This window comes from Manihot esculenta, chromosome 9, assembly GCF_001659605.2.
Source record: "Manihot esculenta cultivar AM560-2 chromosome 9, M.esculenta_v8, whole genome shotgun sequence".
Taxonomy (NCBI): domain Eukaryota; kingdom Viridiplantae; phylum Streptophyta; class Magnoliopsida; order Malpighiales; family Euphorbiaceae; genus Manihot; species Manihot esculenta.
In genome coordinates this window covers 5018917-5034186 of record NC_035169.2, presented here as the reverse complement: position 1 = coordinate 5034186, position 15270 = coordinate 5018917, and the positions used below count along the sequence as shown (strand labels likewise).

Genomic DNA, 15270 nt, shown 5'->3' with positions numbered 1-15270 from the left:
TCATCTTTTCAAATTTCTAAACACCCTACGTATAGCATATTAATTATAATATAAAAATTGGATAATGGATAAGACTTTTTCTTTATAATGGGTGAATATATAAAATTAGAAGCGTAAATAAATTAAATAATTTGTGAGTTATTCAACTCTTTAAAAACTTAATTGAGCTTTTTTTGACTTTTAAATCGGTTAAGTTAGAACTTCACAGTATTTCATTCGTTAAAACTCGTGAACTTGATTTATTTCTAAATTCATGAATATACTTACGAATTATCTCGTGAATAGACTCGTTAAATAAGTTGAACTCAATGTTATAAGAAAATTGATTACAAAATCTGCATAAATTTTTATAATCCAAACTTTAGTTTTTCAAAGTTTAATTCTGCACAAATTTGATTCCACTTTTAGAGGTTGCAAATATTTGCTTAAAATTTAAGATCTCAATTTTTATAGATTTTCAAATTAATTTGTATTTTAATTAATTAAAATTATTTAGTTTTAAATTTATTATTTTTAAATTAAAATTTATTATACCGTAAATAAATTAAATTGTTTATAAATCATTCAATATTAGACTCGATAAAAGCTCAATTTATCTAAATTTATTTACTAAACCAATTAATTAGTTTATTAATATTTAGCTCGAATTTAAAATGAATAAATTTTAAATTCAGTTCGAACTTGAAAAAATTTTAATAAAATAAACTTAAAACTCTTCAAAAATTTGACTAGGTTTTACTCACTATATAAAATAGGGGAACACTTTATATGATTTATATTAGATTTATAATAATTATTAATATTTAATTAAATATTTAATATAGATGATATTTATTGAAGAGAAAGAATTTGGCTGACCAATGACTGAATGAGTTAATTTTTATACTCATGATAACGAGATTTTTAAAATTAATTCTACGATAATAAGATTTTTATTGATCAAAGGTGAAAGACTGTTTGATTATACATATAATTGCAAAATATTTTGAAATATTTATGATATAAATTATTATTTTTTTAATTATATATAAAATGCTATTGCCTTTGGGAGACAGAATTTAACACAGTTATCTAAAAATATTAATGACAAAAATTTATAGTCTTCGATCCCAATCTGTAAACGATTTATCCTCGTGTTGGTTCATCTTCTTTGTAATAAAATTTTGATTGCACAAATAAAAATAAAAATAAAATTTTGAATTGCATAATTTATCGGTAATATTAAAAAAAACCTGTGAAAACTATACCAACGACATATGACGTTGGTAAAAACATTACTATTTGATAGAAAAAATTTTCTCAATGATAACATTAGTGACAAAATATAATTATTTATCAAGAAAATTTTTATAGGTAAAAATATCAAAATATTTGAAAAAAAAAAAAATAACAATGACAGTCAATAGTCGATAAAAGAGTACTGCTTCAGCTTGCCTATTTGCATCAGTAAATTTGTTAAATCTTCAAATAAAATACTCTCCAAAAGCTAGCATCAATAATATTATTGGTAATTTGTTATAATTTAATATTTTAATATATTTTTAACGATAAAAATAAATAAAATTAAATAGATAAAAAAATATAAAAATATTTTAATAAATTAATTTATTAATAATGATAATATTTAAAAATTAAATAATAAAAATTTTCTATATGTTCGAATAAAATAATTTTATAATTCTTTTAATGTCACTTTTCCACTTTATTATTCTTTTGATGTCACTTTTCCACTTTTCCACTTTATTTTTTCTCAAAAAAGAATAAAATACTTGAAGGAAAATAAGGATAATTTTCTACTCTCTTTCACTATAGGAGACGATGGAACCTTTGAAAATTTACAAATTAGCTAGGTGTATTAGAGTAGTTTTACATAAAAAAGAAAAAAAAAATTAACATTAGATCTTTATATGTTTAGAAAATCTATTCATTAGTTCTTATTTTAAAATTATTTAATTGAAATATTTTGTATTTATAAAATTAAATTCTTCAGTATTTTTATTAATTAAAATTTTTAACAACTTTTAATATTCATGCTATTTAATTCATATAATTTAACTATACATATTATATTATTTAGTCACTTCCATTTTCAATTCGTTTTCAATCTAAAGAATTTATTTTTTATTTTTAAAATTTCAATATATTATTTATGGCTCATTCAAATAGGGCTTTTGAATTAAATTATTTTCTCTCTTTTAACCAAATAAGAGAAAATGTCTTTTCATGATTATTTTATCTTAGGTTATTTTCTTTCTTTCACCTTTTTCCACCTATCAAACAGACAATAAGACTTAGGTCAGTTTTAGAATCTACAATTTATCCTAAGTCTAACCTCCATAGAAACCCATAATACAACATGCAATAATATATAAATCAAGATATACATAAATACAACAATAATTGTATAATATTTCGGAGAATTCAGATAGATCCTTAGTTAGACAGTCATCCGAAAAATATTTTACAATTAAAAGGAAATAAAAAATCAAGATAGACTCCAGACCTCTAGGAGATGACAATAATTAATAAAAAAATATAAATTGAGACGATAAAATTATTCAAGTAAGATATGTAGAAACTTAAATGCACCAGTAACTTTCTGATTTTAAAAATGTCCAAATGCAAGCTTAAATATTCAACTCAGAAATGCGTTTGGACTTGCCTTTTCTGACCAGAGATGAGAAAAATGTCAAATTACTATTCAAACTCAAATAACTAATTAGGATATAATCAATTTTGTTATTTGGAGAAAAAAATAATAAATATATTTTAAATTACTGTATGATAAAATTATGATATTACCCTTAACATTTGTGTTTTTTTTTTCTGTTTTTGTAAAAAAAAATTATATTAAAACAAAATTGTGAAATTCATCTCAAATGTGCTTCCTCTTTTCATTTTCAAACATTTTAAAACTAAGAAATTGAAAAATCTGATTTTCATTTCTAAGTTTTTAATTTTCTTTCATTTAAATAAAAATAAAGAAAAATATATATAAAGGAAAAATTTTACAATACAATCACATAATGATCAATTATATATTAATTCTCACCTCCTTTTTGTAAAGGATTATTGTTTAGCTTCGGACATTGTATGATTCGAACCTTTGGATGTGATGCTATGTTCTGTAGGCAGTTTGGGAATTCTGCTGACGCTGAAAATGGTCTAAGGATAGCTACTCATTTTGAGTTGAAATTGTGGGTTTGTTTTTCTGATGTCCTGGAAAGATAAATGGACCAGCTGCAGAAGGTGATTATTAAACTACACAAGGTGATTATTAAAATTCTCAACTCTGCATCTCCTGGAAAGATATATGGATATGGATATGGACCAGCTGCAAAGATCCTTGTGAGAAGCTTTGAATGAAAGAAAATATTTACCCGTCCTAGATGATGTGTGGATTGAGGACCCTAGAAAATCTTTCTACTTATTTCCTTTATTGTAGATGAAACTTTGATTCCACTTATTTTCTTTTTTATATCTTATAGATGAAGTTTTAGTTGTTGAAACAAATCTTTCTTAAAATAAAGTTTCTAATTTGCACCCAAGTGATAATTGAACCCGAGGGTAAATAGTAGAGTCAATCCTTAGTTCGTCAAGGAAAAAGTCAATGCAATCACCAAAGTGATTTGTCATCAAATTTCTGCAAGGCGACAAGTTTGTGATAAGAAATAATTTAGTATCGAACCTAAAGATTCGATCATTGTAGGAGGGACTACTGATTAATTCAATATTAAAATATACTAAATGCGAGTCTCAATAATTTAAATCACGTCAATTATTCAGATACTCTATAACACTTAATAAAGTAATAGAATCCTAATCATATTAGGACATTACCCATATCATAATATTATCTTTATCAGAAAAAGATTTCATATCCTATCTTATCTTGGATTTCATATCATATCCAAACTTCATTTAATATACATTATATATAGAGCTGACAACCTCCATAATCATGTACGTTATTCTCTCCAACAGTCAATTTCATAATTTACTTATCATATATATTAATTTAAGTATTAGAGAGGTTGTTGAGGCAATTCATATTGTATTATCTTCTATCTTGTATGTTCATATCCGAAAAATTATGATGTGAACAATATGAATTATATTAATTTTGTTGAAGCGGTATATATTCTATACATTAATTTATTTAGATGGCCATTATGAAATTTTACTAAGTAAAAAAAGTGAAATTTAATAAAATATTCTTATAAAATATAAAATTAAATTAATTTTAAATAAAAATATAAAATATTCTTATCAAATTCAAATATTAATATTCTAATATGATTTGGTAATTAATGTTGGTGGGTGTCAAATTCAAAAAAAAAAGTTATAGAGTAAATAGGATTTTATCCACAACACTAAAAACATTTCATTAATAACTACGTAAATAAATAAATAAAAAGGAGACTTTGATAAAAATAAAACTAAAGGAGATATCAAAAGAGTGATGAAATTAATAACAAGTTAAAATCAAATAATTAACTTGAGAAAAAATTAATATAAATAAATTTCATTCTATTTTAATCGTGAAAATTGATCACTGAAATCAAAATAAATTCTTATTAATTTTAATAAATTGATTCCGGTTATAAAAAACATTCCTCACAATCAATCTCCAATTACATGTAAATTAATTAGAAAATATTCAATTTAGCTAATAAATAATTCAAAAAACGTTTGTCAAATTTGATTTATTAATTGCATTAAGAATTAGAGAGATTTAATAAATTCAATCGCGTGATTTGTTTAAATTAAATGAGACAATTTCTTAGTAAGTTATGCTAACTGACATAGTAGAAACCAAAAAATCTAAAATCAAAAAATAACTCTAAGGCTAATTCTAAGCCAAATGATACTTTATAGAAACCCTTTGCTGAACAATAGCAATGTGTGACGCTAGCGGGAAGAAGTAGAGCACCACCGGACGTCGGACGTGCCTTCACTGTCGGTAAGTGGGATGACATCAAAAACTTTCTCCGGTGCATGAGGCGCACTCACCAGTTAGACGTCAAAAACTTCGAGGTCTAATTTATCAATTGATAAAGCAACTGTCTATCGTCTATAGAAATCCACAATCAAGTGCAACATACAATAATGTATAATTGAGGGAGCAAAGCTCAACCTCTAAATCTATATGTAAATACAACAATAATTCTATAATATTTGGAAATCTTAGGTCAATCCTTAAACAGTCATCCCAACAATCTTTTACAATTAAAAGAAAATATAGTTCTAGGAGATGACAATACAGATTAAGACAACAAATCATTCAAGGAATATAAATAGAAACCATGCACGCTGAAACGTCTTTTCCTATCACCTGCAAAAAAAAAAAACTTAAAAGAAAGTGATAGCAATGCAAAGCTTTTTACTATTTCCTTTCAAAAGATTTTTTATATATAGTTTTCCTTTCATAAAAGAAATGGTGCTTGACCTCGAGTGGTTTCTAAGTCGGCTTAGTGTTGGTTTTTTTTTTTAATCTCTATTTTTTTGTATTATTTATTGGAAAAAATCTTGATCAGGAAATTGTAATATTTTCAGTGAATGGAAAAAAAAAAAAAGAAGTTGCAGTATATCAATGCATATATACAAGTATAAATATTTTAGGAGGAAACCTCACGAGTAAATGTTCTAATTTCAAAATGGAAGCTCAAATGCTCAACTCAGGGATGTGCTTGGAGCAGCCTCTTCTGACCAGAGATATAAGAGAAATATCAAATTACCATATGAGCAGATAATAACTAATTAGGATAATCATTTTTCCTTGGAAAAAAAAATTTAAAATGCTATATGATAAAATTATAACATTACCCTTAAATTTTTTTTTTTTGAAGATACTCTAAATTATAATATTATTTGACTATATTTATAATACAATAAATATTCTAAATAAAAAAAAAGAAAGTGAATTAATGAAGCTTCCGTAACAAAAATAAAATAAAAAAAAAAGTGGCAGATTTTATAAATTAAATCATTCATGAAAGTGAATTTAAAAATACTTTTTCAACTTAAGGAAACAGAGCACTTATCTACTTGGATTAAAAATAAAGTATAACACAAACAGTTAGAAGAAATTTTGAATCATAGTTCTATATATTAACTCTTACCTGCTTTTTGTAAAGGATTATTGTTTAGCTTCGGACAATTTATGATTCGAACCTCTGGATGTGACGCCATGTTCTGTAGGCAATTTGGCAATTCTCTGAGGTTGTTGCATTTGTCAACTTTCAACACTTTTAAACTATTGGTAGATCCTCGAATAAGCCATTTTGGAAAGTCCACAATTTTTGGCAACCATCTTAACTCTAATCTTTGGAGGCTGAATTGCGTTTCTTCTCCTTCCTCCATTCTCAATTCCAGGTTTTCACAACGAGCAATACAAAGAGTATCTAATGTTGTTAGGCATTTTATACTTTGTGGCAAAGAGATCAATCTTCTACAACCAAAGATGACCAATTTTCTAAGCTTTTTGAGACCTTGCATGTCTTCAAACAAATGTTCCAGATTGTGACATTCAGTGATCAAAAGAAATCGAAGAGACTTCAAGCAACCTATTCCACCCGTTGGAAAATACTTCTGATGCGTAGTTATCCAAAGAAATCTGAGGTTAATCATGCACCTTATATCTTTGGGCAACTCTTGAAGATTCCTACAATGACAGAGAAGTAGAGTCTGCAAGCTTTGTAACTTACATATTGAATTAGGGAGTCTTTTGATGTTAGAGTTCCTCCATAAACTAAGATATTTCAAATGCTTCAAATTGCCTATACTTGCTGGCAGCTCCTCAAAGCTTGAATCACTCAAACCCAAGACTCTCAAGTACTGAAATCTTGAGCAACATGTCTTAATGAACATTTCACTGCTTATTCCCTCTCTTCTTTCATTTATAAAGCAAATGGTCCGCATGCATTCCAAGTTTTGTAAGGATTTAGGAACATCTTTCGGAAGTGATTCAGGATGGGGAAAAGATACATGTCGAACACTCTTGGCAATCTGTTGAGTGCTGTCGAGAAACATTGAGCATTCATTTTGTGTAATGGATAATGCTAGATCATGTATTAGATCATGCATTTTACACTTAACATTACCATAATATTCAAAAAAATCTTGGAAGAAACACCTAGAACACAACTCTTTAAAGTAGCGAAAGCCAACATCTTCTAACTCTTGATTCTCATTGGAAGATTGAACAAGTCCATTTGCCATCCACAAATAAACCAATTCAATATCGTCCAATTGATAATCCTTGGGAAAAATTGAACAATATGCAAAGCATCTTTTTAAGTAAGATGGCAAATGTTCATAGCTCAACCTTAAAGCAGGCAAAATATCATTTTCCTTCTGCTTTAATTCCCATATCTCACTATCTCTTATAAATTCCCACTCAAGTTCATCAGTTACAGAGTAAAGCAACGACCCTAAAGTTATGACTGCTAGCGGAACTCCTTTGCATTTTCTCACTATTTCTTCCCCAATTGTTGTCAAATTTGGATTTTGTTTTACTTCATATTCTTTAAATGCACATTTAAAGAACAAAGACAAACAATCTCCATGTGGAAGAAGACTCAAATTTTGGGGAGAGACTGTGCCCATGATTTCAGCAACACGATTGCTACGAGTGGTGACTACAATTTTACTTCCATTAGCACCTCCCATTAACAAAGTTTTCAGTTCAAGCCATTTTCTAGGGTCCTCACTCCACACATCATCTAGGATGAGTAAATATTTCCTTCCATTCAAAGCCTCTCGCAAGGATCTTTGCAGCTCATCTATACCCATATCCAAATATTTCTTATCAGGAGATGCAGACTTAAGAATTTTAATAATCACCTTATCTAATTCAAAGACATCTGAAACACAGACCCATAATTTCAACTCAAAAAGAATAGCTACCCTTTGATCATTATACACCAATTTAGCAAGTGTGGTCTTCCCAAGACCTCCAATTCCAACAATTGGAACAATGGAGAAATTTTCACCATCAACATGTTGCAACATTTCAATAATGTTATCTCTAGCTTGATCTCTCCCAATGACATTAGAAGCATCTACAAAGGAGTGGGTCATCTCCCTCTCCCTATGAATGACAGGCCTATCAAAAATTCGCTCAGTAAGACCAAACTTGGACTTAAGAGCTGCGATTTCATCTACCCTCTCTCTAATCTGCTTGAGTTTATGTCCCATTCTAAATCGGAACGCAAGTGGATTAGAGCTAGAAAAGAATCGGCGTACCTTTCGAGTGGTGTTCCCAGACTTGACCACTTTCCTTCGCAAAGCTTCACATTTAAACTCATCCACCACATCTTCTGCATCATATAGAACTTGTTTGAGATTCTCCAGCCAAATCTCTATCCGTGGATTCAGCGACAACTGCTGCTCTGCATCCAAAAGCACGGCTTTGATGACTTTCAAGCTCTCCCTAATCTTCTCAAGATCGTTTTCAAGTCCCCATGCCAAGAAAAATTCTTCAAGAGCAAGAGAGCCCAACTTCCCCAGAACACTTTCTGCAATGCTGAAGAGAAAAGATTGGGCCATTGACTTTTTGCGTTTGGATAGGAAAAGGATAAATGATGAAATGATCATTTCCAATGGCTTCTTTTAATGGAGATCTATGTGAGAACCTCACTTTAGGAAAAAGAAAATTCCAAGTGGGATCCACTATTTATTTCTCTTTTAAAATTTTAATCATTTTTTTAAATTATTAAATTAAAAGCAAAGATCACGTTTACCCTAATTTTATTATTATTTTTTTTTAATGTTGAGGAGAGTATTAATTTAAAAAAAAAATTAATTAGTCTCAAATTTTAATTTTATAAAAAATAACAAGTCAATGATATGAACGTCAGAGAAAAGTTCTTGTGCCAAGCGAGTCAGTTCGCAGTCTTATTAATTTTTCTGAAAATTGTTAATTAAATTATATAATAATAAAATATAATTCGATCAAATTAGAAATAAATTAAATTAAATTAATTATAATTATTTAAAAAAATATTATTAAATTAAATTATATAATTTTAAATATTATGTAATTTTATTTTAATTTATGTAATTTTGTTATAAAATAAATAAATAAAATTAAATATATTTCTAACATATTAAAGGAATAATAAATAAAATTAAACGAAATTTTTGAAAGCTTTATTAAAAATTTTTATTTTTTTAAGAATTTAAAAATTATAATAGAAAAATTATATTATATTTAGTTATTTAGTGTATTCATATATTTTAAATGGAAATTTTATAATATTACTTTGAAGTTGTAATACGTAAATAATATTAGTATTATGTTCTTGAAAATTAAAAAATATTTTAAATAATTAAGAAAATAACTATTTATAATAACAAAAATTTTAATGCGAAAATTTATAAAAAATTTTGAAAAATAATTAAAATATAAAAATGATCCCAAAATAATAGAATTTGGACATTAAATTTTATGACAAGTCTAAGGTTTTCATCACATTTTTTAAAGTTCACCGTCTTAAAATTATTTTTTTGAAAAATTATTGTAGGCTTCAAAACCAGTTCAAGTATTCCATAAGGAAATTCACCAGTTTTGAAAGGATTCAAAACCAATAGGATTTAGTTTGTATGGACATGACTAGAAAACCAGGTTGCTCTGGCGTGATTACACCAAAAGAGGGCATGTTAAACTGATTCTATACCTTCTCCACAGATAGAGCACAAGGGGTCTATCTTAATACCTATTCTGGACAGAGATTCTCTAATAGGGAGTATCTTATGTATCGCCTTCCACAGGAACACTTTGATTTTTAGAGCAATACCCAGATTCCAAGTTCGTTTCCAAACATCAACATGAACTTGAGGGTACTCATTCCATCACCTATTCTTATCCGACCACCCTCTTTCAAAACCTCTCTTCCTGCCAAGAGACCATTCCAGATCCAAGAGTTATTGTGTCATTTAACAGCCTGCCAAAAAGAAGTTCTAGGAAAATGAAGACCTTTTATAACTTTTGCCCAAAGAGCATATGGATTATGCAATAACCTCCGACTCTGCTTTGCTAAGCACTAAGTTAAACTTTTCTAATTCTCGGAAGCCCATTCCACCATGAAATTTAGATCTCCAAGCCTTCATCCAACTCATCCAAACCATACTCTTACCTTCTTGTTTGTTTCCCCACCAAAAAAGAAGATAACATTGCATTTAACTGAGCACAGAAACTTTTTGGATACTCTCGAATTATCATCGAATATGCTGGAATAGCACTCAACACAGACTTGATAAGAACCTCTCTCCCTGCTTGTGAAAGGAGTTTTTGTCTCCACGCCTGTGTCTTACTCACGATTCTCTCCTTTATGAAATCAAGCGCTTGACATTTTGATTTTTCCCACATAGCTGGAAGGCCCAAATATTTCTCCTTCATGCCCATGCTCCTGAGAATCTCAGACTTAAGATTTTGAGGAGTGTTCTTACTGAAAAATATACTGGATTTGTGATAATTTATCTTTTGACCTGAAGCAGCACTATATTTTGCAAGGATTGAGAGAATATTGTGTGCTTCCATTCTAGATGCCTTGCCAAATAAGAGGATGTCATCAGCAAACAAAATATTTGTAATAGCAGGAGAGAACCGAGAGAGCTTCATTCCTTGTAAACACCTTTTTTTGCTTTAATTATAAGATAGGAGAGAGCTTGAGATATCAGAATAAACAGATATGGAGACAAAGAATCTCCTTGACGAAGGCCTCACGATGGATGAAAGGGAGGAGAAGGATTACCATTCACCAGGATTGAGAAATTGACCGTTGTTATGCATTGATAATAAGATTTGTCCAAGCAACATAAAAACCAAAACTATGTAACTCTTGGTACAAGAAATCCCATTTGACAAAAACCCCAAAATTTTCTAACTCGGAGCATTGTTCACTTATCTACTTTTGTTTCTTGCAAGAATGGCAAAAGACAGGGAAGAAGGCTGTCTTGTAGTGAATACTGCTGGCCAAAAGAGCCGCAACAAACAAGGATTGTCGAGGCATCCAAGAATGTGAGACACGATCGTCTCTTGCTTATTATTGAAGATGAAATTGAGTCGGAGCCCCAAGATCCCACTGCTGGGCAGTAAGATGAAATCTTTCAAGGTATACCCTCCCACCCCCCCAAGTTACTATTTTTGGATTTTCGAAGTAGGTTGAGAAATTGTCTGGATCAACTACTCTGTTACCATTGCCAAACAATTAAGAACCATTAACTAGCAGACATAGTGGCAAAAAGATTCTCACTATCAAGAGATCAAGATTGTTATGATCTGGAATAAAATAATGACCTGATGATTTGAGCTATTCCTTGAACCGTGAAGCTGTGGAAGTGAACAAGATGATCTAAGAGCTTCATGGCATACTGAAACAGCCACAGGCACGTCTTGCTAAGCAAAGGGTAGGGGAGTTGCCGTAAAAAATGCCAAGCTTCAGGAGACTTTTGAAGTGCTCGACAAAATTAGTGGCAACATTCCACTAGCAACTTCTGAAAGAGCAGGCGAAAAAAGAGGCACTAGAGCCAAGGAGACAACTCTAAAAGTGCAGGTAGCTGGCCTAACCCAAGAGAGAAAAAAAAGCTATAGCAAAAGGTGGAAGCTTGGGAGGAGCGTCTGGCAGACACTTATTTTGAGCTGCTCTCTGCGATCTGGCGTCTGAAAGCAAATGCCCCTTAAGAACTTTGTCGGGATAAACAACATTCTTCTCGATGAAGTGAAAATGAGGTCTTGTGGGAGACGATGTATCCAAGGATGGAGTTGTGACAACCCCAAAATCAGTGGCGGATCCAAGATTTAATTTCATGGGGGCAATTTTTTAAAATTTATTTACTTAAACTACTCACGCGGATATTAATTTTTATAAATATATTTTTAATATTATTTAATTTTTATAATATTTTTTAATGTTTATTTAATTTTTATAAATATATTTTTAATATTTTATTTATTATTAAAATAAAAAATATAATAAAATTTTTATTGTAATATTAATAATAAAATATATTGAAAATAGTAGGATATCAAACCGCAATAAATATAATAAAACTGTATTTATTATATTAGAAAATAATAGAAAATTAAAAGATTATATATTAATAGTGATTAAAAAATAATATATTTATTACAACTGCATTAATTTTTATTTTATATAAAAATAAAATTAAAAATATATAAAAAATCATAAATATATTTTTACCATATATCATTAAATATTTAATTGTGTCATTTATCAATTCCTTATCAATTTATTAATGATAGAAATATAATTAAAAAGACGAGTTATAAATTTAAATATATCATTTCTCATCTTTTGTAAATAGAAAGATATTTTTTTTAAAAGTAAAAATACTTATTATATTAATAAAATTTCATTAAATAAATAGATATATCATCTTAAACAGAGAGACGATTATGCATAATAGATCCTCTAGCTAAAATATGAGTAGTTACAGTAGCACTACGATGAATTTATCTAACATAAATATCAGTTTTAAAATCTAATAAATATTTACAATCATTTAAAATCAAACCATATATAAGTCTCAAATGTCTATCTAAAGATATTATTAATTGTAATTCTAGATTTTTTTAAATTATAAATTAATATATTGCACTCACACGCTTAGCTTGATGGTAAGTGCTTTACTTTCCCAATCTCTAATTTTTCATTAAAAAAAAAATTTAATATATTGTATTAAAAATATTATAAAAAATTAAAAAAATCATATACCAATAATAATGTTAGAAAATTTAAAAATTATATATAAATTATAATAACAAAATAATAAATTACATTTATCATAGACATATTAATTAGTAACATTATTAAATATGAAAATATAATTTAAAAATAAAAATAAAATATATTAAATATATAAATAAAAATATAATTTAAAAATAAAAATAAAATATATTAAGTGTGCCACTTAACACAAATATATAAATTTAGATATGCGATATAATTACATAAATTTAAACATTGTCATTTGTCAATTTTTTTATAATTTATTTTAATCCTAACTTTATATATATATAAGTAAAATAAGTAATATTGTTAAAAAAATTACTAATTTATCATGTACCATAAAAAACAAACATTAGTATTTATTTAGAGTATAATAAATGAGACTTAAATGTATTATCGAATCAAAATTATTAATAAAATTTATATATAGTTATAATATAAATTTTGGAAATATGAGGCAAAAATTTATTTTTTAATGAAAGTAATGCTATGGGTACATAATGCAAATTATGGGGGACAGGGGAGGCAACTGCCTCCCATTTAATTTATAATAAAAAGATTTTTATATTTTCATGTCATTAGTAAAAAAAAATTTCTCTCAAACATCCTTAAATATTATTAATAAATTATAATTTACTTTTTAATAATATTTTTAAATTTAATTCTTAAAATTTTATTTAATTATTAAAATAATCTTTTAATTTAAAATTTAAAATTTAAAATAAAAATTAATCTCAATATTTTTATAACTTGGTCCTTAAAAACTATAATTATTAATAAGTTTATAAATTAATATATTTGTTTGTTAAATTTTAATATCTTATATATAAAAAAATAATAAATAGTAATTAAATCCAACATACTCTAAATTGATAATAATTAGGTGTTGAAGTGTTACGAGAAAGTTTATTATGGTGGGAATTGAAAAAAAAAAAAGAAGAAAATATTTAAATTAAAAATGGCATTAAAATTCATTCAAGCTACCACAATAATTGATGTCGAGCTAAATTCTACAAGCCAAAATCCCATGCAGCTGCCCACTTTCATTCTCGAACTTCGCTTCCACTCCAATTACTGAATATTGCTCAGAAACCTTGAAGGAGACTTGATCGAAATTGAAGCCTACCCAATTGCTCCAACCTCCTTTTTCCTCCACCAAATTCATCCCCATCACCTATTTGCACAGCCACTCTGCCAAAACCATCTTGATTTTCTTTTCTCTTCCGTCATTCTTGAGGACCCACTACGAGAATCCTTGGCTGATCGCATTGCTTCCTTCCTGGTTTTCGTAGCCAACAAGCAACCTTCCTTGGGCTTTTATGAGGTCGCTGACTTGGAATTTACCCATGTAGACTTGATTGAAGAGCGCCAAACAGTGGTTTGCAGAGGTGCATCGAGTTCCGCATTAAACAAGTTGAAACAGCAGAGGTGTTTTTGCGAAGAAGGGCGATGATGATGGTCGATTATCGGACGACTGTGTGATCTGTTTAGAGGGATTATCTAATTGATGATCGCTGGATTTCTTCACCCCGGTATAAAGGCCAGGCCCATGAAAACAGTCCATAATCCGAAGGCTTCAATATTCCCCTCGAGAGCCAGGTCCAGCCCGCTCAGTCACAGGGCCGGACTCCGCCTAGACTCCTCAATCAAACCGGCCCAAACCTCTCGGCCCAGTAATCAGGCCCTCACCAGGCTCAACTTCAGCCCTACCATTCAACCCAGCCCGGAAAGGGGAAAATGACCAAGATGCCCCGCTGGTAGGTCCTTTCACATGCGTATCAGAGGAGAATCATACGTATCAGAAGAGAATTAATGGCCGTTACGCATGGAGCAGGCGCCTGACACATCCGTACATACAGAGCTAGGCTACAGAAGACAGCTAGCATTGTGGCAGAGAGACAGATATATATATCACGGTAGAGGCCACGCAGGGGAGGCTCGCTTCTTCTTCCTTTTTCTTCCTGGACACCATTTTTATTCTTTTTGTAACCCTTGCCTAAATATACTACTCTGAGCCATAAAATCTGACTTGAGCGTCGGAGGGCCTCTGCCGGGGCACACCCGGTAGGCCCCTGACCATTCTTTCTTATTTTACAGGTCCCTTCACCAGGAAGAACATGGAGAGATCCACCAGGGAGCCCAGCAAGAAGGGACCCAGAAGAAAACCAGATCTATCATGGACCAGGAAGAGGAAAATATTTATCAAATGGCGCCGTCTGTGGGAAACGAAAGAGATTGTACTATCTCTGAAGTTTCTAGATCCTTCCATTGAGATCCACATGAGGTATGAAAGTTTGAGCGGATAACCCAGCTGAAAAGAAAGACCCAGCTGGTTTAAGAATATTTTGACAGTCTCTTAATCTTCATTTTCCTACCCTCGTTGTTTATTATTTATTGAATTTTATTACTACTAACTTTTTCTTTGAGATCTGACGAGGTGAAACTTCAGATCGAAATGCTTGTCTCTGAGTGTAGATTTTAATCTTTTTTATAAAAAAAAAAAATGAATGAGAAG

The 15270-nt window shown here is 29.2% G+C and overlaps 1 protein-coding gene across 5 annotated transcripts; it reads right to left on the bottom strand.

Moving 5' to 3' along the window:
• Positions 1–5079: 5079 nt before the first annotated feature.
• Positions 5080–8602, bottom strand: LOC110607575 (putative disease resistance protein RGA3). Of its 5 annotated transcripts, none has more exons than XM_021746715.2 (3): positions 6123–8602; positions 5631–5705; positions 5080–5335 (listed from the first exon to the last, which is right to left on the bottom strand). In XM_021746715.2, the coding sequence occupies exons 1-2, from the start codon at positions 8596–8598 to the stop codon at positions 5674–5676; spliced, it is 2508 nt and encodes an 835-aa protein (XP_021602407.2). In that variant the 5' UTR covers positions 8599–8602; the 3' UTR covers positions 5080–5335; positions 5631–5673. The 5 variants fall into 5 exon arrangements, with proteins under 5 accessions (XP_021602407.2, XP_021602406.2, XP_043815857.1 ...); XM_021746714.2 differs by having other exon boundaries at positions 5636–5705; XM_043959922.1 differs by having other exon boundaries at positions 5631–5702.
• Positions 8603–15270: the final 6668 nt, after the last annotated feature.